At 36.5% G+C, this 26,035-nt stretch overlaps 1 protein-coding gene across 3 annotated transcripts in view; it reads right to left on the bottom strand.

Moving 5' to 3' along the window:
• Window positions 1–2,110: 2,110 nt before the first annotated feature.
• Window positions 2,111–26,035, bottom strand: part of MBNL3 (muscleblind like splicing regulator 3) — a 108,314-nt gene continuing 84,389 nt past the window's right edge. For all 3 annotated transcript variants that reach the window (XM_074392161.1, XM_074392160.1, XM_074392159.1), the window contains 7 exons: window positions 15,049–15,237; window positions 13,730–13,960; window positions 9,615–9,765; window positions 7,236–7,271; window positions 4,747–4,841; window positions 3,921–3,994; window positions 2,111–2,201 (listed from right to left, as the gene is read on the bottom strand). In XM_074392161.1, the coding sequence (XP_074248262.1) occupies window positions 3,938–3,994; window positions 4,747–4,841; window positions 7,236–7,271; window positions 9,615–9,765; window positions 13,730–13,960; window positions 15,049–15,237 (759 nt within the window). In that variant the 3' untranslated portion in view covers window positions 2,111–2,201; window positions 3,921–3,937. The remainder of the gene's footprint in view (window positions 2,202–3,920; window positions 3,995–4,746; window positions 4,842–7,235; window positions 7,272–9,614; window positions 9,766–13,729; window positions 13,961–15,048; window positions 15,238–26,035) is intronic.

Here is a 26,035-nt window from a genome sequence, read left to right as displayed (position 1 = left end):
CAATATAAGCAAGGCTGTTTAGAAAACACTGTTGATCAAGATTTGGATGGATAATTATGATCAACAGAATATCAATTCCCAGAAAGCTAATTTTGCTCTCTTGTATTCTGAGCCAAATGGGTCTGCCTTGGGAGAGAGCCTCAAATGTTCTGAAGCACAAAAAACCTGGAAAGAAGGAACAATTGGAGGCAGGAGATATTTCTGGGTTCCACAATGGCTAGGTAGCCTTGGGCAAGTCATATGCCCCTGACCTCAGTTCTATCAACACTGAAAATCATTTTGCTAACTCCATTGTTCTGTGATTCAAACACTTCTAGCCAGCTTAAGGCATCCTCAATCAGATTTACTTTTTACTTGTCATGGTTTTATACTTTCTGGTGGAAGAACACCTATTTACTAGAAAATGTTAAATCTATTAGTTGATGTAAAATATCGTATGTTTCCACCACTGTATAATAATAATAACATTAATAACTGAGTGGAGTGGATAAGATATGTCACACACCACAGGAATTAATTACTATTTGATTATAAAATTATTTCATAAGTATTAATAATGTGAATTCAGTTGAGCTCTGTGGAGTATAACTACTCTGTCTCATCCAAAGGGTGCTAAAACCCTCTTTATTGTCATTTTCAAACATATATAAAGGCAATCGAATCCAAACAAGCAAAAAAGAGGCATGGTTATAATGTGAGAGGCTCTAATGTTAAAGTTTGGTCAGGGGGACACTTGCCATATATCACAGATGCTTTCTCCTCCGCTGAACTGTTTAGCAAAATGAAACTCAGTTGAACTGAAGCTAAAGACAACTACAACCATCTTTCCCAGTTCTTTTGAATCAATCAAGAAATAATTGTAAATGCTTCCCTGCTCCTGTCCTAGCCATTTCTCCAAACCTGTACTCAGGCTCCCTCTGTGATCAATACAGAAGATAGTCCATTTGGGGAGGAAAATCCTCATTTGTAACCAATTCTCTTTCACCCTGACTGACTTTTGCTAGATTGCGTCTTATTTGTTATTCAAAGAGTAGTCTAAAGAGCATGAGCCATTTGCATTTGGAAAATGGCACTTGTGTAAAAGGTGACACAGCCATGGTTTTACACGCTTTCCTCCAGTACGTAAAAACTATCTCCACGCCCCCATCTCTCTGTTAGATTTATAACTTGTAATTAGCATATTTTAAGCTCCCAAGCATCAGTTTCTCAGCTGAAGATGACAAATGGCTCAGCTTTAGACACTCAACCTAGGAGACAGGATTCTCAAGCCACACACACACAAATCTAATGAGCACTTTACATAACTTTTAGTATAAATGCCGAGAAATTCATTTAAAGGTAAAATCTTATTTTCCAAGCTATTTAAGAAAAGTGAATTAGGGGTTAATGTTTTATGAAGTTCTCTGCTTTGTGCAGGTAATTATTTCTCTCTTTAAAAAATCTAGCAATTTGATTGTATTATGCAATGTAAGATCTGCAGGTACAAATTACACACATGCATGTTAATGAGCAGGTTTTGTGCACACTCAAAAGTGAGGCATTTTAAATGTCAGTCCCAAGAAACCTACAGAAATATTCTAAAGAGAGAGAGAGCATATTTGCATGAAACTATCATGTTTTTAAGCATATACTTTTGTTCCCCACTAATAACATTTCAGTTGAAATCAAACACCACACATATACAGCAAAACACTACAGCATGTAAAAACCTAACATAGCACAAAACAGTACAATACAAGAAATGGTACTGAATATATTTGTTAACATCCTGAATCAACCCAATAGACTATCTTGTAAACAAATTCAAAAACAGATGAATAATTTAGCCACCAAGAATGCATACAGTAAGCCAATAGCTCACTCTGGAAATTCACTTAGCATGGTTATTAGAAAATGACAAAGAGTAATGTAACAAGTTACCAAATTTTATGGTCATGTTCTGCTTGATAATTCAAATAAGATGGATGGTAGTTATTAGTTTTCTATTCATGTTCTGTTTTAACATCTCCATTGATTTTTAATGCTTTATTTTTTATTTGAATTTGCTGGCTGGCAGGTTTGCTTTGCTTAATATATTGACTGTACCACGCTTATTGTAGTGTTGGTAGAAGAAGAAATACAAGAATATATATAGAAAGGCCATATGGAGGTTTCCATGGAAAGATTCTGATACTCCATAACTCTGCTGTTCAGTATTTCAGCTGAAATGGAAAAAAAAAAAAAAAAAAAAAAAAAGACAGAAAAAAAGAGTGAGAAATATTGAAGGGTTACTGAACAAATAATCAATAGAGTGCAGGTCTTGTTCCAGTTGTGTCTGTTCAACAGTGCCAAAATATCCTCACTCTGAATTTCACATTGAAATGGGACTACTGAGAATAATCATGAAAGAGCCATGTATATATGATAGTCTATGGTACTTTTTGAGTGCTAATGTGGAGAACTGCCCTAAGCTAATAGAGACACACTCCAACGTTAAAGGCATTATCTATCTACTCAGTGCCAAAACTTTTCATTGGATGTCCACCCATGTGTCCACCTCTTTCAACTGGCATGTACAGAGAAAACATGTTTGCTACCAAACATTTTGAAATATGCAAATATTAAATACACTTTCAACTTTTTCTCTGAATGTTTTAGAGCCATGCAGAAATAGCCTAATTGTGAAATCTGGGCATTGTATTGTACAAAATTACATTTTTAAACTTTAGAGACATTTTCGGCACCAATTACATTTTGAAGTGATTATGTTCCACCAAATACCTCTATATTTGCTAACAAAATCAAGCAAAAAGGAATCACTCTTCCCAAACATGCTCTGTTGAGAAGTTAATTTGACAACTTTTGTTTACCTTGATGTAAAGCAACACATGAAAGTTGGGCAAATGTTGGCAAAACCTACATTCTCATGTTTAGTGCTATTCCCAAGCTGCCACTATACCAAATGACACCCCTGGAAATGATTACAATTTATAGCTCCTTCATTTATCCCATGTACTCAAAGGTATCTTTTAAAATCCTTCCTTATGATCGAGGGGACATGTTTATTTAATGTCCAGTCAGCTATCAGCTCTGTCCAGAACACTTAGTGTTCTGAGCTCGTGTGTCCTCAGCAGGAAAGAAGGGCTAGCTGGGATCTCGGGAATTAGTTCACTAGGTAACAGAACTGCTGCCTCCTTCAGCCAAATGACACACTCCAGGTGTGAGAACTTCAAACTTTCGATGACGAAGGTATGCAATTCAGAGTTGGTACACTATTTTAGTAAGTCCCTAGAATTAATTAAAATACCCAGGAGTCTTCAGTGGCTTCAGAAGTCACATGTTCTAAGTGAATGGTTGCTCGAATGAAGTGTGTGCCATAATGAGCACCAGGCAATGAGGAGATCGAGGGTAAAGGAGGAAAAAAAAAATGCCACAACAACAACCAAAATTTTTAAAAAGAGACATGATTGGAATGAAAATAATGACTCAATTACTAAATTATGTCACTCAAAATTCAAAACAATGTCACATGAGAAGCATAGTCCTTACTGTGTTTAAGATAATCATCTCAGTGAAATCCTGAAATTTGATTTTCAAAAAAAAAAAAAAAAATGAAGCTATAAAATGGTTAAAGAATTACTACTCAAAAGTAATCTGTGCCTATGGCTAAGAAATCATATTCCTTTAATAACAGGAAAACATTCAAGAATGTGTAAGCTCATTGGGAAAAGACAGTACCATCTGTCATTGCCATATGAAAAATATTGCATATTTGCTCTCACATTTCAATTTGGAAAACGTATAGTGTGTAAATCAAACTCTAAGTCACAAGAAATGTCTATTAAAGAAAATATTTACTAAAGCCTTTTAGTAAGTGCAATTGTGCAAATAAAAAAGGTAACCTATAAATGTTATTTATATTAATACTTAAAGAAACTTACTGTTCTACTGGGAACGTCTACATCTGTGAAACAAACATGCTGCTATTCAGTTCATCTACTGATAATTGGGGCATCTATAGTAGTAAAAAAGATTTTAGATTAAAATAGTTTCTTGAGATAATTCTGTTTATGTTGTTATATATGTGGAACTGTTAGTCTATAAGTATGGTTACCACTTTAATAAGGCAAAATGGCCCTAATATTATACAATACTTATTCTATGTATCTCCTTATAATTTGAATACTCCCCCCAGACTTATAATTTGCCTTGTGAACTCTGCCTAGAAATATCTAAAGCAAATAAAATCAAAGAAACAAGCGCATCTAATGTCCATATGAGAAGGAACTTCTAACGCGATCACTGAGAAATGGTAAGGATATCTGTGTCTTGGAAAGAAATGTGATATTTTGTTTTCTTTCCAGTGGATTTGAAGGGAAAGGTGATGACTGTACCAAGCCAAAGTTTAAACACAATAATAAAAAATGGCAGTAAAATAAAATAAATTCTTCTCTTGACCAATGAGGAAGCATTTAAGAAATATTAAGTATATACATTTGAGGATTGGTCTGTTACCAACAATTAGATATAGAATATGAAGAGCGACATCTGGTAACCAATTAAAAATGAGCAAAACTCCACTGATTCATCTTGGAATGAATAGCAAAGCACATACAGCACTCTAGAATATACACACAAATAAAAACTCTAAATGTGACAATGGCTTAAGAAACACACAAGAATCTCACCAATCCGAAAAGCATATACTGTGCTTTACCAAAACATTGTAGTTATCTCGATCTGAACAGCTGAAATAAATGGCCAAACCTGATTGCCTGTAGTTGTTGCAGCGAAGGGAACGCTGGTGGCAGGTGTTGTTGCTGCAGACACAGCGGTAGGTGTAGCACCGTGCATCATGGGCACTTTCAGTTGAAAACCATAGAAGCAACACACAGGAGCGTGGAGGATTTATGCAACCATGACATTTATGATGGAATGAGGTGTGGTAGGTATCACAGCAACAAGCAATGTGACATCATAATGACGAATACATCAGGGTGTTCATGCAATCACAGTCAGTGCAAAGCAACACAGCATGGAAGGGGGAAAATTAAAAAGAGAAAAGGGGAAAGCCAATTATAGTTACCAATATGGAATATGGAACCATTCTCAACATTTAGTAAGTTTTCGAGCAGAATCCCATTGTAGTTTACTCAAAAGCCTAAATTTTTAGAAGGAGCTATAATGAATGCATATGAAAACAAAAATCTGATGTTACAAGGGCTATCTATCTATCTGAAGCTAAACAGACAAGTAACTGGATTGCACATTCAAAATGGAATTAGGGAATCATAAATTGGAATTTACGCTCACTGACTTACGGACATGAATGCTGTCACTAGATTTGCAAGGGCAAATGGACAGTTATATGTATACTTACCTCATCTTCATGCAAAGACATGGTAAGTGGACTGGTTGGTATGTGGCAGGGGGGGTAGATATGAATAATACAGTAAACTATGCATGCAGGGTTTTAAGTACATCTCTAGCAAATGCCTAGGAAACTTTGGCCATTTATCAAATACATAGAGTACTTCATAGTAAATCTTGTCCTCACAGCAACTATTACAGCTACAATGGTTAGTAGCTGTGAAATCTCTTGCAGGATGTTTTCTCTTTGCCTTTTCTAGTTCCTATCTCATTTAGAAAGTGTTCGGGCTGCTTTCTGATGTCTAGCTCATTTCAGAAAGCAAACTAGGGAATTAATGTGTGAATGGCAAGCATACATATGTAATAATTTATCATGTCTACAAAGATTAAATTCAGATTTTCTGAAAATCTACAGAGAAAATGAATGGCCAGAGAGAGAGAGAGAGAGAGCACGCGCGCGAGAGAAATTGACATGTGCAATGCCACAGAGACTGAGAATGTACCCCAAATGGTGATTAACAGAAACTCCATAGTTATCCCTTCTCCTTATCTCTATATCTCTAGTTACCCATTGCCCAGAGCCATCCCTGTTGTCTCACATGCCAATTCTAAAAACACTCTTGTTTTCCCTTTGGGAGTGCAGTAATTGTACAGGAAGCAGACTCACTAAAGAATGCAGTTTGCATTCCTAAGCAGAGCTCTGAAAGTGAATGGACAAGGGAACATCTCCAAGAAAGCTCACAAAATATGAAGGCAAAGACACATTTCTCAAACTTGCAGAAGTCTAATTGTATACATTATGATGACAATGTATACATATTGTGCTCCTGTTGGTATTAATAGAAATGTTTACTATTCCTACAGAAGACAGCCAAACCCTCAGTTAACAGGGACCTCACCTCAATTGCCAGGGTTCAGACCTCACTGTGTTAGTGAGTGCTGCTACTATGTGGTTGCCATTTTGACCTTTATTCTCAAGAAGCCTCTTAGTGGTGCCTTTGAGGATCTGTATCTACTCTGGTCCACCAAGGTGACAAAAGTCAATTTGTTGCAAACTCTCAAAAGGGTGGGGATGGCCTGGATTGATATGAGATGGTAGAATGGGACAGGGTGGGATCATTTCTCCTTGCATAAAACAGCGCTATTTTCTCCTGTTCCTGGTGCCCATGAGGACTGTAGGAGCTGTGAACTCCCCATTCCTTTCTCATGCTCTTCAGTATTAGTGCTGAATAAAATGGTTTGGAGATGATTACCATATTGCGTTAGTGGCTAACAAAAGGATCTGTGTGCAACTGCTTGTTAAAAAATCACATAACACCCAGAGTCATTTAAAAATGATTCTGTTGTGCCTAGCTTCTGTGCTAATGGCGCTTCAGACTAGGACACTACAGAATTCATTACAGAACACTGCAGAATGCTCTGACTTTGCTGAACTTATCCTCTTGCAACATGGGAACACTGAATGCTTTAAATCCTATAGATAACTTTTTCAGGGAGGAATTGTTTCATTGTACTTTACGAGTTAGACATTTTAAGTATTTTACAATTTTTAAATAATACATGTTAAGCAAAGAACAAAACTGCCCAGTCTGGCTAGTTTCAAATATTGAAAAAGGAACCTTTTAAAATATTTCAGTTGCTATTGTTAGGGTAGAAAGAGAGAAATGACAGGGCCAGAATTTGGCCACAGTGGCAACCAACCAGGACTTGAGAAAGCAGGACTATTTTGATGCTACAAAGGCATAAAACAGAAAGCACCATGTTAAACCTTAACATACCCAGAAAATTTCCAGCCACATCTTTCAGTCATTCATCTTTCATAGTCACAACAGAAAAACACATTTTTCAGATTAGAAAATGTTGAGAATTTTTGTAGAAAAACCTACCAATACTTGAAGCGGGTGCCATGCACAGGATTGGCCCTGTACACCATGCAGAAAAGCATGGAAAGTAAAGAAAAAGAGATATTTGATTATTAAGAATTTACTGATAGAAATACATTTATTTTAACTAGAAAGATTATTTCTTTGCAGTATCAATTACTCAGCACATGCAAGTCCAACAATTTCCCATGTTTACAATTACAGATTAGCTTTAAGATCAGAAACCCAGGTAATCGAAATAATTCTTGGATTCTTAGGTACAAAATGAGCTATAATTTTTCTGTAAAAGAATCTGCTCACTTAAATTACATATTTATTGTGGACAAATGCATCCTAAATAATTTTTATCATAAGAAAGATAATTTAAATTTATTATACGTATCATTTTTAAAATACACTCCAGAATCTTGTATCTGGTGTCTGTATTTCTGTTTAGAGTATTAATCTGTTAACACTGTCTCCTCCACTGTCTCATAGTCAGCAGGACTTAACTATGAATATATGGCAAACAGGCTTTCCCTTAAGAGAGACCTCTTAGCTGGACAGGCTTTTATGTTGCTACTAATTAAGGGGAAGGGAATTTTTCTAACATTTTTGCTTATAAAACTAGATTTTATGTTGGCCAAATCTGGCAAAAAGTTCAAACTTGGAACCAAAGTAACTGTAGTATTAAGAAAACCTATAGTGAACATACATTTTATTATATTCAACCACCTTGACTACTGAATTCATTCCATAGCTATAATACAAATTAGAAGTAGCCAAGGTAGAGTGATCTAACGTGTAGGTAAGTTACCATAATTTTTGAAGAAAAAAAATACCAGGAATAAAGTCATATCAACTCATACTGGTTTTATTTTTGCTGAGTGGACGTTGTATGGTTTTTTTCTTAGGTTGGGAGAACATGTCTAAATTGTTAGGTATCAGCAGCTACTTATTATAAGGGATGTAAGAAAGTGCTGAAGAATTCCATATTTCCTCTCAGAAACTATTATGTAAATGTATAAAAATTGTATTATTTTAATGATGGCATGAAGGATTACTGTGGTTACTAATTAAAGACTAGTGTTTTATGGTACCTTTAAAAATTAATTAACAGATTTATTTACTAATTAGCCAATAAGTTTTCTCAAGTCCCGGTATTAACAAGTATTTCTAAATTATTATTATTATTATTATTATTATTATTATTATTTTGAGAGGGAGTTTCGCTCTTGTTACCCAGACTGGAGTGCAATGGTGCGATCTTGGCTCACCGCAACCTCCACCTCCTGGGTTCAGGCAATTCTCCTGCCTCAGCCTCCTGAGTAGCTGGGATTACAGGCACGCACCACCATGCCCAGCTAATTTTTTGTATTTTTAGTAGAGACGGGGTTTCACCATGTTGACCAGGATGGTCTCGATCTCTTGACCTCGTGATCCACCCGCCTCGGCCTCCCAAAGTGCTGGGATTACAAGCTTGAGCCACCGCGCCCGGCCAAATTATTTTTTTTAAACGTATGTTATTTTCATTTAAAAATAGTTTCCAAACTGGGGTATTTAGCATTCTGGCAAAAAAACAAAAAACAAAAAACCACAAAAACAAACCTACTGTACTCCCAACTTATTCCTAAGAGACTACTAAACCACTGGAAGTAAATTATTTCCCCCTAATATATAATATCTACTTGAACAAATTTCTGGCTTAACATTTTCTACTTGATTCGGGGCAAAACAGGCTTTTAAATATAGCTGAATGTAGGGGATAACAAAATATGCTGCAAAATGTCAGAAAATATAAATTGCTATGTATTTTATATTAACTGATTCAAGAGCTAAACTGATTCAAGAGCTAAACTGATTCAAGGCTAAAACTATCTTTTTAATGTAAACTATACTATACTGTGCATTTAAGGGTAATTTTATTTTAACTACCTTTGGCATATCAAAAATATACAGACAATGCATTTTTACAATATTGAAGCTGGGAATTTTTGTTTTCTTTTTCTTTTTCTTTCTTTCTTTTCTTTTCTTTTCTTTTCTTTTTTTTTTTTTTTTTTTTTTTTTTTGACAGCAGTTTACTGTCTGTGAAAATGATACCTAAGAGTCAAGGAATTAGTTTGAGACTAAACCAAGTGAATTAACCATAAGCAAAAACCAAGAAATGGTAAAAAGAAAAATGTTGATACCTTTTCCTAGTTTGATTTCAAACCATGAATTTTCATGAATTATAAAAAAACAAGTAGTTCTAGATAACAGCAAAGAAGCATAACTTCCTTGTTTTATTTTTATTCAAAATACATGTCGACAGTCCCCCTACAAAAGCTCTTTGAAAGCTGCTTTGCATTGTATACATTCACAACATCACCAAGCTTGCTGCAGTGCCCAGAGCTGGGTTCTCACCTGCAGGGATATACGCCGGCTGGGGGAGCGGCAGGTTAGTCAGAGCCTGTTGGCAGTGGAAAACACCGGGATTAAACACCGGGGTGGCACCGTTTGGCTTTTCCAGTGCTGATCTCTTTGGTATCAGTTGCAGTGTACCAGGCTGCAGGGCCTGTAGGGCGAGAGATGGTACTAGTACTAGAGAAAGTAACAAATGTACTCAAACGAAGCAAGCACCACTTACATAAGGTACGTCCTAGAAATCCTCCATAACGGTATCCATTGGGCAAGACATTGGATAAGCAGTGGCCCCACAGCAACGTAACCAACTGCAGAGATAAGGGGGTTCACAGCTGTGTGCAGTGGCTCATGCCTGTAATCCCAACACTTTGGGAGGCTGAGATCAGCAGATTGTTTGAGCTCAGGAGTTTGAGACCAGCCTGGGCAATATGGCAAAACCCCATCTCTACAAAAAAATAGAAAAATTAGCCAGGCATGGTGGTGCATTCCTGTGGTCCAGCTACTTGGGAGGCTGAGAGAGGACTGCTTAAGCCCAGCAGGTCAGGGCTGCAGTGAGCTGAGACCACACCACTGCACTCCAGCCTGAGTAACAGAGTGAGAGCCTGTCTTAAGGGAAAAAAGAAAAAAAGGCAGTCCACTAGATGAGCAGTAATCCAAAACTGAAAAAAATGCAAAAAGAAAAAAAAAAAAAAAGGGTTTTCAACTTCACTAATTTAGACCTCATTTGAGCAGGATGTGACAAAAATCTATTACAGCAAACAATCATTTAAAACTAATATCTCAGGGATACTCATCTATGAATCTATAGAAGTGAGATTAGCAGAAGCAACAGATATAGCAGGAAAGACATTTCTGCCAGATAAAACTCCAATACAGATCTAGGACATAAATGGCATATAGGTGATAAAACAGATGTTGGTAGATAAGAGTCTGACACTGTCATCCCATAAAATAAAATCCAATTTATATAAACACTTCCAGTTCAAATCCTAAAACTGTATATTTCCTAACATGTAAGGAAGAAGCAAATGAATATATCCTCCCCCACCGCCTACTCATCCAGGTACTATATAGATAGTAAGCAAAATATATGCAGTTCTTATTTATGGAGGCTTGCTATGCATTTCAGTATGTACCATTTGCTTTAAGTTCTTATAAGGCTTAATTCTAAAATCTTTTAGCATTTTAAAAGTATCCTTTCATGTCTACAGTTTTTTCAAGATCTCACTGTGCTTATAATAATCAGTCAAACTTGCCCCTGGATCAGATTCTTTGGAGAAGTTTAACACTACTTTACTTTTTTTTTTTTCTCTCAGCAAACTGCACGTTACTTAATAAACATGTCCCAGCAACAACAATTAGGTATGTTCCAAATTTTTAAGGAAACAGGAATACTTGTGTTCAGTAACCATCCTGCCATGTGTCCAAAGGGTAATGCCATGACCTCGTTCCTGTGAATAACAAAGGTCTCAACGTATCTCTATTTTCTTTTGGGAACTCTAGGTTAGTGCACACATTGCAACAGGTCTGCTTTTTATTTCACCTAAATGAAGAGAAACATGCCAGAAGAGTAAGATAAAATAAGTTGAGGAGCTTTAAAAACAAAATTTCCAAATTTATCCCAGCGGGCCAGATGACAAAGGTCAAGATTAAAATCAGAAACTATAAAACAAAATCTGTTATTTCAAATGCTTTTTATCACCATTGGGAGAAAATAGTTTTGCTGAACATTTTAACTGACTAAGGCAGACGACTTACTTAACGGATTGTTAAAAAGATTTCCCTTTGGTATAAATGGGGAGTATCCCTTTCTCTTGAAAGTTGGCAGCATGGTATGATCATCAGAACCAAAGTTATGTTGCCTAGTAAACTACAAATTGGGGCGAAACCTAGAAGAACATTTGACAGGTAGATGCTGGTAAGGTAGTATGGCTTGTTTATGGCTGGGGTTTATCCTGATGGGTCAGTGCCCGGTTCCGATTGGCTGGTGCTTGTACTATTAAACTCATAAACCTGTCAGAGAGGTGTGAGACTGTGGATGAACTAAGTATCAACCCTTCATGTCTTTTTTTGTTTATTTTTTAATACAAATTGCTTTTCGTGAACTCAACATGAGCTATATACATGAACAAGGTAAAAATCTCTTCTACAAAGCATGAGTCCTTAAAAAATACAAAAAGCTTGAATTTCTTCGTGAATCCCTCCTTTATTTAATCTTACCTCTATCAAATTCCTATGGGCCAACTTGATCTCACTGCTAAGATCCTGCTGTGATCAGTTACTTAAAAGGGAATTTTATGTTGCTATTCACAAATAACAATTGAAGACCTATGATGTAATATTTAGCTCTCTACATGGAAATTTGGGGCTGACTTGTAACCTTTGCATTCTATCAAACGCACTCAAATAATCAGAAATGGACAGCTGCATACAAAGCCATTTTCATAGCTGAAATTTCTCCCATTCAAAAGCATTTAAGACAAAAAGCATTTGGTAAAGTCTTTTTAAATATTCATTAACAGACTACGTTGCTCCGATCAAGGGAGAAAATAAGTTTGTTCTACTTTGGTGCTCAGATCCTTCATGATGTAATGAGTTCAGTTCTGAAAAAAAAGCAGAGCCAGTCCGAAAATGGTACTGTGTCCTTGAAACCATGACCTGCTGGCAAAAGTAGGAGAAATTTGCAGTATTTGGCTTAGAGAGGAAACATGACAGTCACTCTCACTTGGAACAGAGATTGACTTCTTTTGTGAAGTTCCAGTTGCAGCAAGATAAATTTCAACTCAGTATGAGGAAAACCTTCTTAATAGGGATGTTTGAAAATAAGCGTCTCTCTGTTGTGAATAGGCAAAGTCTCTGTCATGGGAGTCTGAACTATGAATGTTTGCGAGGAGATTGAGCTCACAGTGCATCTCCCAGGCTTCAGGGTCATTTCAGTGCTTTTTCCACACCCAGGGAACATGAGGTTTCCTGTGGGTTTTGTCCTTTATTGGGGCTGTTATGCCTTATTACACAAGGAAAGGTCCAGGTAGAAAAAGAAAGACATACTAGCAAGCAGCACATCAAAACAATGGACAGCTGTGGCAAACTTCAGTCACAAGAATTGCTCGTTTTAAGTGATCACACTGCAGTGTTACACAAGTATTTTTCCTGCTTCCTACCTTTCAGTGTTACTAAGCAGCACTAACTGTTCCCCTAAAATTGGCTTTCTACGGCAACTTAAAAGTTAGGCCTCTGGGCGGGGTGCAGTGGCTCATGCCTGTAATCCCAGCACTTTGGGAGGCTGAGGCAGGTGGATCACCTGAGGTCAGGAGTTCAAAATCAGCCTGGCCAACATGGTGAAACTCAGTCTCTACAAAAAAAAAATACAAAAATTCGCCGGAAGCAGTGGCACGTGCCTTTAGTCCTAGCTACTCAGGAGGCTAAGGCTGGAGAATTGCTTGAACCAGGGAGACGGAGGTGGCAGTGAGCCGAGATCTTGCCACTACACTCCAGCCTAGGTGACAGAGCGAGACTCCATCTCGAAACAAAAAAACCAACCAACCAACCAACCAAACAAACAAAAAAGTCAGGCCTCTGCTCCCAACCACATAAAAATATCCCTCTAGACTAAGCAGGCTCCTCTCCTTGATACTATGCCTTCAGAGAGGAAGGTGGCCTTAACCTTTAGGAAACTGGAACCTACTTAATATCCTATGTTTTAAGTGTGCTGTTTTTAAAGGCATTAAGGATGTTAGTAGCAAAGTGCCCATGAAAGTGGCTCACAGAGCAGAAGCAACTTTCTGCCCCTCTAGGATATTGAGGGTAGTGAAACTATAAAAGCACTCAAAAATAACTGACTGTTTAAATCATATAATTTATCCTTTCTCTGAAAATGGGAAAAAGAGCACAGTAGGTTAAAAGCATTAGTAAAGCTTTTAAATAATTATCTTTAGAAAATCTTAGTACATAATGTAGAATAAATAGGTTTGTTCTTTTCCAGCTTATAACCTTGACTGTTCATATTAAGGTCCACTCATGACCATCCATTATTATGGTTACAGGATATTAGACAAATTGAGGAATATACAAATCATTTACTCTGAAACAGGCCACAAGTGCAGGTCTTTTCTTACCATGGCAGCGGAATGGTTCATCTGGTGATGAGCTGCCTTGAGTTTGGCTTGCAAGTGTGCAGGAGGATGAAAGTACTTGCATTTCTCCCGGGAGCATCGACCTTTGATGTAATCCATGCAGATTGTCACAGTATTATCACCCACTTCAATCATGGAAGCATCAGTAGGGTGAGCATAGCGGCAATCATTCTCCCCACGGGTACAATTTCCACGCTGAAACTCTCGGCAAACCTTAGAGAGAACACACACACGCATATACACACATACCATATTGATGTCTGGAAGCTGATTGGCTTTTATTTATTTTGCCAGTGAATGTAAGAGTAAATTATACATACATTGGATATATTATTTAAGAACAAATCTAAAAAGATAAAGAATAATGTAAAGCCATATTCACTATGAGATGTGAACGGACAGAATTTCTATTCCCAGAAAAAAAAATTGCTATTCTCCTCAAAGGAAGGTTATCCTTACGTTGAAATAAAAATGTTTAAAAGTATTACCGAAAACCAGTTTTAATCCTCCAGTTAATACACAGCCTTAAGCATAATTAGTTTTTTTTGAAAGTCCAAGATGAGTCTTTATCACACAGCAGTGCATTGGTGGTTTTCCACAGTCAACTTGTGAACTATAACTGAGATATATGTACAATCAAATTCTATTACAATACATCACCAGGCATTTAAGGGGCTGCAAATGGAGCTGACTTTGTAAAGAAAAGACTAGTTATTTCAATGTACAAAGAATAACAAGAGAAGAATGAAGGACTTCAATAAATCAAAAAGCTGTTTGAAATTTCTTTTAGATTTTCTTTTCTTAGGCATCTGGGGTATTTATTACCTAGCACATCAGTCTTAAAATGGAGAAAGAAGTTTAGGCACTATGAGACTTATTTACCTTCTGTATTCATATAGCTTTACATTCTGCAATCATAGAGAGTTATATTGTCTACTTATTCCCACTTTGATTATTCTAGCAAGTAGAGACTCATTAACAATACAGTAATCTGTTTCTGAAAGCTGGAGCCTGGGTAACAGGAACATTCCCACAGAGGCTTCCTGTGCCATCTCACAGTCTATGGCTGGGTACACTTAAAATATTGTTTGACCTACGATACAGCTGAATCAATGCACATTATATCAAGGTATGATTGCAGTAGTAAAATTATTTAACATTTTTCTGAGGTTATACCCCATAGGCTAAAAAATTTGGGTACTCTTATTTAAAACACACAACACATGGGGCTCTGAGAATGCTGCTTTATCCATAAGGTTAATATCTATTCTACAGGTATTTATAGATATCTTCACAAATACCTCCAGTTTATCTGAACGCATCGGTTTTGGGCCAATGGCTCCTGTCAATGCGAGAGGTGGGTTTCCAGGAATCAGAACGGGTGTATTTGGTACAAGTTCCGCTGGAACCAGGCCCATCCCAGGATGTGGTATGTAAGGATTGAAAGCCATGGGAGGATTTGGAAGTGACGGAGCCATAGGAAAAGAACCCTGTATGGTTAAAAGAGAAAAAAAGATGTTAGAGGTAAACAGATTCTTCCTATCGTTACACATGGAGGCTTTCTTTCAGAAACATCAAAATTACTTACGCCACATCAAAATCTACCATTGTTTCTTCTGATTTATTTTTAGTCTTATACTAATTCCCATATAAGAGTTGCTTTTAAGCCAACAAATCTCTTTAATAACTTTATTGTAAGCTGATAAAATAAGCCACATGATTTTAACACTCATGAATTAGCCAAATTAAATCTCAATGCTAGAGTCTGTTCCAAACATGTTTCCTTCAACTCTTTCTTTTTTCCCTAAAAACCATGTCAACAATGACATTACATATATGGACCGTCTTCCTTGTTTCCTTACACAGGCATGGCCTTTGCATTCAGTCCGTTTCCTTTCTCCTTCCTCTTCCCCATCAATACTGCTTGGCTGTAAGGCAGTGTGTCCTACCACAGGCCCTATCTGTATGACCAAACACTGGCTGCGCTTCTCTCTTCTTGGTCCGCTGACAATTACGGAACACAGGAAGGAGTTGAGGAAGAAAGGGGTAAATTAGAAAAAGTGAGTCCTTTAATATCTATTTACAATGAGTTTAGTAAAGTCCATTATATTTTGTTATTTTTTTAAATTAGAGGTCCTGTTTTTGTTTAATTTTTAATTTTTATGTGTACATAGTAGGCATCTATATTTTGATACATGCATACAATGTGTGATGATCACATCAGGGTAAATGGAGTATCTATTTCCTCAAGCATTTATCATTCCGTTGTGTTACAAACACTCTAAGTATAGTTTTTTAGTTATTTTTAAGTGTACAAGAAATTATTGTTTACTGTAGTCATCCTAGAGGTCCTGTTTCACAAGCTAATCTGACTTGCATAGCCTTGTCTTTATCTAGGGGGCCAGATGATACTCATAGTTCAAAAGAAGACACCAGAAATGCTACAGGAATCCCTGTTAGGCAGGAAGAGATAAGATAAGAGGATTATATGGTATACAAACCAGAATGTAACTCACAAAAAAAACAAAGCCTCCGAAATACAAAAAGCTATTACTGCTTTTTCTATTTTCAAAGATCCTGGACCAAAAAGTTTAATATGTGTATTTCCTTTATTATTTGTGGCCATATTATTTATCACTTTGCTGTTTTCCAGTTTGTTCCACATGTGGGTATCTTTTCTTATCAATGTGGTTTTATTTCTTTGATAGTTCTCATCTGCCCTATAGCACCCAACACTTAGTGAATGACTGGTTGACAGATATACTCACTGACACATTTTAAAAGTTTAATGAATACTAAATCATGACTAAATGTATATTTCTAATCATGACTCTATAGTTATTGTGAAACTGGTGGTGTCTCACTGTGTATTACTAATCACATGTGTTCTTTCTTGCTTTTTACAATTTTTTTCACTGAAAAAAAGCCCTGAATTTGTAGCATTTGCCAAACTGTGCCCATACCTGCTAAGTTACATTAATAGAAACAACTCTAAATACAGATTGTGGAATATAAAGTGAGGAGCAATGTATATTATTGCCCCATCCCCACACAGACTTGAAATTGTCACCCACATAGCATTCCAAGAAGAGCCTGTTGTAAACCATATTCAGTTTAGAAGGAAGCACTCCCCTATCAGTGTTCTACCTTAGGTGAGTTTATCAAATTAGCTGATTGCGACATCAGGAAGGGCAGGAAGGATCTGGCACCAAAAAACTGGCAAGACTCACGGGGGTAAGTAGAAAAGGCATAGCTGCCAAGAGGTTTAAGTAGAAAGGGAATGCCAGGTGCCAGGAAAGATGATGGAGTACTCAGGAGAGGGACTCTATAAAGTTTGGGGGCAAATAGCCAAGGGCTGACCCAGTCTAACTAGGTCTTATGATGTAACAGACTACAGGAATATGGGTTAGTTGTCATGGAATGAGATGTTAAGCTCAGGAACTAGCTAATGTGACATTATTTTATATGATGAGAAGGAAATTTTCTGAAAACAGCCACCCAGGCAGGCTTCAGCAATAAAGCAGACTTTATCAATGTAATGATTCATATTCATAGTCATCTCAAGATCAGCAAGAATCTCTGGTGAGAAAAACTGCATTTTTGAAGCACACAATAGTGCACTTCACTTGAGTTTTTGTTGTCTCCGACTTTTCCTGGTAAATTTCTCACTGAAGTCACCATCCCATTCTCCTGCAAACGTTTTGCTTTTGCCTTTTACAAAACTGAGTGGGACCATTATTGCATCTACTAATTTTTGAACTGAAAAACCTGGAGATGGGAGAATTTTCCAGATTAAAAAGTTATTAATCACTAATAAATGCTGATCAATTAACAATACTGAAGTCTAATATATGTGTAAGCAATGCTTTCTGTTTATGGTATCTTTTTACTTCTGTAATTTTTTTCTTTTCTTTTTTGGGGTGACTCACCAGGGAAATTCTCCTAGCTAAATTCTGCTTTTTTAGGGAAATACTTTTAAACTTTCTTAGATTTGTTATCTGTTCCACATGTATGGAAAAAAGCTATAAATTAATGATTCGTCTATATATAAAATGTAAAGGGATTGCTGAAAGCATTTAGGTTTTTCAAAGGTTTTACCACAAACTATACTATGCTATCTTTAGATCTTAAAATGAGTATCCTAGCTCTTATAATCATTTCCTCTTTGAGTATGAAATACATTCTATAACACTGTTTATTGAGAAGAAGCAAGCTGTTCCATTCTCAATCCTGGGGCAGAGGCAGGAACTCCTGAGTGGCTTATTTATTTTCGGTTGGACATTTCTGTTTTCTCACCACCACCTCTGCCCCAGGGTAACTACTCCATTTCATGAATTTGAACATTCAAGGGCTTAGCATTGACTAACAGCCACAGGTTAAATCAAGCAGCTTGCAAGCTCACAAGCTCAGCTTTAATAAGCAACTTTAATCCTGTCTCTACATATATCTCAGCCCTTGATGTCAGTTGAGCTAACATGAACCTATCTGTGGGTTAATTTTTATTATACAGGAAAAGGTTTTAAATACGTTGCCTCTGATTTATCTTTATAGCCTGAAATGGTCTGAACACTTAAATGTTTCAGATATTTACATTCTAACCTAAATCATTTACTAAATACTTGAAAATAAGAGAAGGCTCTCCCTCCCATAACCAGGTATAAATTTTCATCTTTCTGAGTCTTGTCAACCAGCAAGAATGATGACAACAGGCTTTATGAACAAGACTACCTAACAACTATTCCTCCCCATGTCTCTAGTAGTATCAGTTCCTACAGTAGAAATTCCCATGAGTTCCCAGTGACTTGCAGAGTACTTAGGAACTATCAGGCACTCAGGAAATGTGTCCTAAGAATTAATGAAATGTCTAGAGAACAGTGGCTCCTAATCTTTTTTGAGTCTAGGACTTCTTCAAGAGTCAGATGAAGGCTGCGGACTCTGTCCACAGAAAAATTCACGTATGCAAAAAATGTTGCTTGTGATCCCAACAAGATCAAGGACCCCATGACACTCACTCCTGGTGTCGGGTTATGAACTACTTAGTGGTTAAGAATCTCTGTTCTAGAGTAAGGCTCTACACAGCAGGGCCAGTAAGCCAAATTCAGCCAGCAGCCTAAGAATGTTTTTTACAGTTTTAAATGATTGAAAAAAATTAGGAGAATAATATTTGATGAAACATGAAAATTATAGGAAATTCTTAATCCAGTGTCCATCTACAAATTTCTTTGTGCTCATTAGTAGACCTGAATTACAAAAAACTGTAAATATTTATTTCCTCTCTTGTTATATAAGTATCTATATAATACCCTCAACTTTGCCTCTTGAACCTCACAGCCTAAAATATTTATATCTAGCCATTTATAAGAAAGTTCACCGACCTTGGTTCTAAAGGATTTCAAAAACTAAAATTATCCATCACTTTCTGGAGTAAAGCACCAATTATATATATATATATATATATATATATATATATATATATATATATATATCTCAAGATGTAAATTTAATATTTGTAGCAAGATTCCACAAATTGAAAATATTTGACTTTGTAAACCAATAATGTATTCACTAAAATGTTCTTTTAAATATTTATATTAGGATTCTTAACGATTTGTTTATAGAACAATTATTACTCAGTGACTAAGAATAGGGAAATAGTTGGAATCCTATAAAGGTAAATTTTTAAGAGCCACCACAGATTGCTCTTAAAGGATTCTGAGGCAATGCAATTTAATGCAAAACTATGCCTCAAATAAATTTCTAGTTTGCACACACTTTAGGAATAGTGACTTAACAGGTTATTCCTCAAGCTAGTATAAAGAAATACAAATTAAATGTTATGCCAAATCAATCTTTGTATCTCCTCAGTAGCCTAGATCTATTTGTAGTTACCTCAAAAATATCCAAGATTGGTTACAATTATTGTTAAGTGAATGTAAAATCTTTCAAAATCCTGGCCTAAGGTCAACAGAATAATCGGGGCCTTCCATCTCTGAGTTCCTGTCTAGAATTGAATGATTAGACATTTTCTTTTACAAAAGGGTAAACATTTGATAACAATTTGTTGACTCAATTTTCATACAAGAAAAATAGCATTCCTAAATTTTACTAGCATCACAATATCTTCATTTTACTGCTCATTTGCAAACATTTATATAATACAAAAGGAAACCCCTTTTATGGCCATCATGCATATTTCTATCTTTAGATAATTCCAAAATGCACTGAAATACCTATTTTTAATTTCTATCCAACTTCACTTACACACAGCACAATTGAATAATCTCTCACAGTATTTGCTTGATCGTTTCCACACTCCTTGAGTAATATTCCAAGGGGACTGAAGTGGCCAAAATGCAGGCTGCAGGAGACCCACATAACCTCCAGATTAGTTGCAAGCTGATAGTGGTGTTTATGTGCCAATTGTACTTGTTATTGAGTAAGTCACCATGGCTCTAGAGAGAGCTAAGAAAAAAAAGTTCAGGGGTCAAAAGGGAACCATTGTCCCCACATTGATCTGGCTTTTCTGACCTTATAAATCAGAGAAGTCTCCAAGTAAGAGAAAGCATTGAAGGCAGGCAAGTTAGGTGAAATAGCAATATGTGATTGTGAGTATAAGAGGTATAAAGGATAACACAAACGAGAACACTAGTCGTGGTTCAGAACTACCCATATTTGCTGGAAGTAGAAATACATTAGCAGGCCAGGAACCATAACGGAGTACCTAAACACAAACCAGCATATCACCTAGGAAGAGGGCAAATGATTGACACTTCATAAGCAAGGTAACTTTGACATTGTTCCCAAGGAGGTGAACAGGAAGTGACTTAAAACTTTCTTGGTGATCACCGTATAACAATGGCAATTCAATCGACTTTAGTATTCTAGTAGGAAACAAAGACTATTTTTAAAAAATCAAGTTTGTGGCATGGATTGTAGTGATGGTATCACGAGTACCTGTTTGTCTCCAAAGTCATCAATTTGTATACATTGAACATGTGCAGCTTTTGTGTGTCAATCTTACCTCAATTAAGAGGTTCAAAAAATTAAGTGGTTATCTAGTTTTAACAAGGGGTGTAAACAAAATGTGGGTTTTTGGAAGATAAACAGGAAGAGCTGAACAAAGCAAGGAACCCACAGGAAACCTGGAGACTATGAACATGTCAGTGCAAGTTGTGTTAAAAGTTAAAATTGTCAGGGGTATGACAAACCACCAACATACCATCAAAACAGCACAAACCAAAACAGAACCTTGCATGGCTAATAGAAAAATAGTTCTATGTGGAAAAAAGAAAGGCTGAAAGCTAAAAAATATGAAGAATCAGGTACAAATCAGAAATTAAGGGGACCCGAAAATATTTATCCAACGTCTTAGTTTTGTTACATAATGAATTCCTAGAGGGTAGAGTTTGTTTCTTGATCATCTTTTTATCCACCCTTCACTCATTTAAATACCTGTCACAGGGTATATGCTCAATAAATACTTACTGGATTGAATAAAAATGGATTCCTAAACCATTGATTAACATTTGATTACTAAATATTTGATTTACTAAATAGACCAACCCAATTTAAAAATCAGAGTGCAAAAACAAGTAAAAGTAGTTTCAAAAATGGTGGCAGAGAGATGGAATAAATCCTTCAGTCTTGCTCTCCACTGAGGAAGACTTTAGGCAGATGGCTAGTCCTAAACTCTTTGTTGATAAAGATGTGAAATGCTAGATCAAACAGTATGAAAAGCCCAGGGCATTTTATACATACATACATACATATGTACATACAGGGATCTCAGATATGTGTGTATGTATTTTAAAATTAGGGTGGCTAAATCCATACTAGAAGCTACCTAATTAAGAGTTCTAAAAAAAAAGTGATTTAGTGATACTATAAAAATATGTACTTTTATTACAAAGTGTGTAAATCACAACGTGTATAATCCAGGTGATTAATGAATTGCTAATGTGACTGGTAGCCAGAGTGGTTCAAGAGAGAAGACTATGGAAAGAAGGGGGTACATTAATATTTAAGAGATATTTACAGGATATTAAGGCAAATTAGAAATGTTTGGGGGTACCACTTTAATTATCAGGTGGTGAGGCAACCACAGGTTTGTATATGAGGTCTCCTCTCATTGACAAATTACTGAGCCATATTGAGATTTTCACAGACCCCACCAAACTCCCAGCCATCACCTCATTTGTGATCTACAGCAAGCAATCTCAGGGTAGCTTGCTGTAGATTACACTGTGACCACAAACAGTGAAGCTCACAAGCCACCATGGTCTCATTAGAACCAGGCTCCAACTAACTAGCTAACCAGCCCCAGAGGAGAAGGACCCCAAATAGACGAGATTACGTTTAATTTATCTCACGGGAATATATAAAAGATGATAAAGGGATAATGTTGAGACTTGTGACTATCAAAGAAACTGGGCACTGTAGAAGGTATCATGTACAATTGTCCTCTGTTTGGCTGCAAAAGTGTAGAATTTTTATTCAACTTTTGAAAAAACAGATTTCACAGTGTCTATATTAACAGAAGTGAGGCAAAGCAGCAAAGGGACTGCTAGGGGATTTATTTTGTTTTAACATAAAAGAAGCTTTAAGCTATGTGACATACACAGTCTTAGCAAAAGGCCCGAATAACTAGTATACTTTGGACCAATAATTGCAATGAGTAGCAAATCTAGGATCTGTGGGTTTGAAGTTTAGACTACTGGGTGGGGAAGTAGAGCTTTAAGAACGAAACACACAAATATCTTTTGCAAATTTTACAAACCCATTTTAAATACATTGCTAGGACCCGTCTCAGGGTCTTGGAAGGAAACCATCCAAATGAGCATCCCTAAACCCCTCATGTTAGTCTCAGGGTAAAGTCCACCTTGCAAACAATGTTAGTTGAACAAACAGCTAACATTAGACTTCAGCTGATACACCTAAAAGTAAAATTTTGTCGAATCTTTCAGAATAAATAGTAAAATCTAGATGATTGTGGCATGATAGCATTCTAGGTACTTCTGTAATGTGATTTGGTCAACCTCAATGTGGAAGTTCGCATGATCATGACTTGTAATTATATTAGGAGCATATTAACCTTATAATTACATAATGCCTGTCTTTTCCTGACTTGAATATTTTGCAAAAATAGCTTTACAAAACAGGTAATGTCACCACATCGAGAGTAAAGAATGAAACGCCATCATTCATCATTGCACGAGTAGGTGAACTAAAAAACCTGCTGTAGAACCTTCATTTAAATATATTATAATTTCTGTACTGACCATGAGATTGGTAATTTAGAATACGGATACAGTTTTCTTTTCTATTAAGCCTACAAAATGTCTGGGCCACCTTTTAAAATAATAATTCTTAATAAAAGAGCCGTGACAAAACTACTCCTTTTTATAGAGTAAATATTTCAGTCAATAAACTAAGTTTGTTTGAACTAATAAATTATAACTCTAGTATGAATATTTGTCCTCTTGTTTTCAAGTACTGTATCATTTAACAACTGACTTACAAAAATTAAAAAGTAGGCCAGGCATCCCAGCACTTTGGGAGATCAAGGCAGGAGGATTGCTTGAGGTTGAGAAATCAACACCAGACTAGGCAACATAGTGAAATCACATTTCTATTTCTATTCAAAATCTTTCCTTTTTTTTTGAGACAGAATCTCACTCTGTTGCCAGGCTGGAGTGCATGGTGGTATCTCGGCTCACTGCAACCTCCATCTCCCGGGTTCAAGCGATTCTCCTGCCTCAGCCTCCCACTGGGATTACAGGTGCACACCACCATGCCCAGCTAATTTTTGTATTTTTAGTAGAGATGGGTTTCACTATGTTGGCCAGGCTGGTCTCTATCTCTTGACCTCCTGATCTTCCCACCTCAGTTTCCCAAAGTGTTGGGATTACAGGCATAAGCCACTCTGCCTGGCCAAATTTTTTTTAAAAAAACATTATCTGGGCATGGTGATGTGCACCTGTAGTCTCAGCTACTCAGGAGGCTGGGGCAGGATGATGGCTTGACCCCAGAAGTTTGCTGCTACACTGAGCAATGATCATGCCACTGCACTCCAGCCTGGGCCACAGAGTGACATTGTGTCTCAAAATAAGTAAATAAATATTTTCCAATTTTATCTCTAGTCACTAAGTTTATAAGTAATATAAACCTAGGTACTATAATACGTTGTAGCCCTTTAGTAAAAGAGAAGAAGAAACATTAAAAACAATATTATTCATTATTCATTAATTGGTATATCTCCATTCCTACCATCTATTTGAACTTTCTGTTTTTTTCTCTTGGTTCTGAAGTGTTATATCACCTTCGTTCCTTATTATATTAATGTTAGCTAAACATACAAGCCTGTTTATGAGAAATATATTTGGTAAATAGAATTATAAAAATGATGTAGAAAGGCGGAGAGGGATCCAGGCAGACATCAGATGATTCAATTTGAGATAAAGAAAAACCTGGAGAGGAACCCTTGTTTATGGCCTTCATGGTTTGGAACTCGGTAACTTGGCCACAGGAATACCAGCCATAAATAGCATACAACGGAACCTGATTACTTGGCACACCCCAGTGCAACCCCAAATGTACTGAGTCAACAATCCCTATATAAATAATCAAATGAATACACTCTACTGGGTCAAGTTCACCTGTATGTCAGGATCTGTTTCCATGTGAATCACCACATTCAAAGAGAGAAACTAAAGAAATTTCCCAGGTATTCCTTTAATATGGATATGGACAGGTATAGATATGCAAAAACATCCAAATAAAAACATTTCAACAGCCTATAGTATCATATTCACTTTATAAATACATACACCACATCCAGTAGTGAGAATCTTTCCTCATAACTAAAATTCCAAATTGTAAAAGCGAAATTTTAAAACATTAGCTTTGCTTCAGGGTAATCCACTGTATCTACTCTTTCTAACATTCTTCCACAGTGGTTGTATTTGCCTTCTGATTATGCCAAGGGGATACTTCAACATACTTTTTTGTTGGGAACATCAGAAACAATCTCTCTTAAACTGCATTGAGAAACACTAGGGGGTCACACCTTCTGTTTTACCTGCTGAACTTCCTTAATAAAGCCAACAAAAAGCTTTCAGAGGTGGACTTTCATACCGGCAAATGTCAATTCAGACCTGTTTAGTAGAGTGAACCAACTTGCCTGCTCCGGTGAGCATTCCACCCAAACTGACTAGGTGTGGCTTTTATTCATTGTTCAGTCACACTCAACAGAATCTGTTCTGTAGCTACCATCGCATTTAGGTTGACATTCCCTTTATCTAGGGGCTTATAATAAGCAAACCATATTCAATTTTGCCAAGGCAGATGTGCTCTTCTGGTACCCTAGAAACAGATCAAAGTATTCTTTGTGGAAAGACATGAAGTTCAAGCCAGTGATACAAATGGGTCTTAATATACAACCCTACAAATATCAGCACTGGAAATTTCTTAAACAAAAGCTTGACTATTTTAAAGAAAAGAATCAGATTATTGACTGGGGGTGATTAAAAGGGATAGAGAGTTGTTTTTGGGAGAGTAGGTACCAGAGAAATTAAGTAAAATGATACATTACTTCTGTAATAGTATCAGAATCCACAATAAAGAAAATTTTTTCCAAATCAGACTGGTAAATGATACTTAAAATTGCTCACAGTAGCTCAATTATACCATGCTTACAAAGTGGCTTCCTTAGACCATAGAAGAGGAACATAACAACCATCTTGGGGTTAGATTTTTGTACACATAATAGCTGCAGGAATTAATCATTTATCAGCTCATTGCATCATAACAGCTATCATTAAATAACCTACAAGGTAGAGAAGCAATTTCCAATTGTTGCCTTGGGTCTTCTAAGCAATGCCTTGTATCTTGTAATATGCTATAAAGTGAATTGTACTCCTGTGAATCATATCAGTCATCTTCTCTCATCTGAAGTCTGAAATTACCCGCATCGAAGAAAAGATCAGGAAACGTATTATAACATAGAAAGCATGAAGAATCAAATTAGAAAGCACAAGTGAAGAAAGGCTGGAAAGCAAAATGGATTTCTTATTGGATTCTCAAAAAAGTTACTCCCTATTCTCCAGTGTGAGCCAGCATGATTGATCAATAACACGTGAAGAGTGAGACTTGGAATGGAGAGACTCTAGCAGAGGCTGAATAGAACGGCTTCCCTCAGTACCCCTACTTTACTCCTCTTCTTGCTCACTGATTCCCTGAAACAAGGCATTTCACTAGTACCCTGAAGCTGTCCCTTGACCTTTGAAAAGA

Source organism: Saimiri boliviensis, chromosome X, assembly GCF_048565385.1.
Source record: "Saimiri boliviensis isolate mSaiBol1 chromosome X, mSaiBol1.pri, whole genome shotgun sequence".
Taxonomy (NCBI): Eukaryota; Metazoa; Chordata; class Mammalia; order Primates; family Cebidae; genus Saimiri; species Saimiri boliviensis.
The sequence above is the reverse complement of the archived record's forward strand: the minus strand, read 5'-3'. Positions and strand labels throughout refer to the sequence as shown.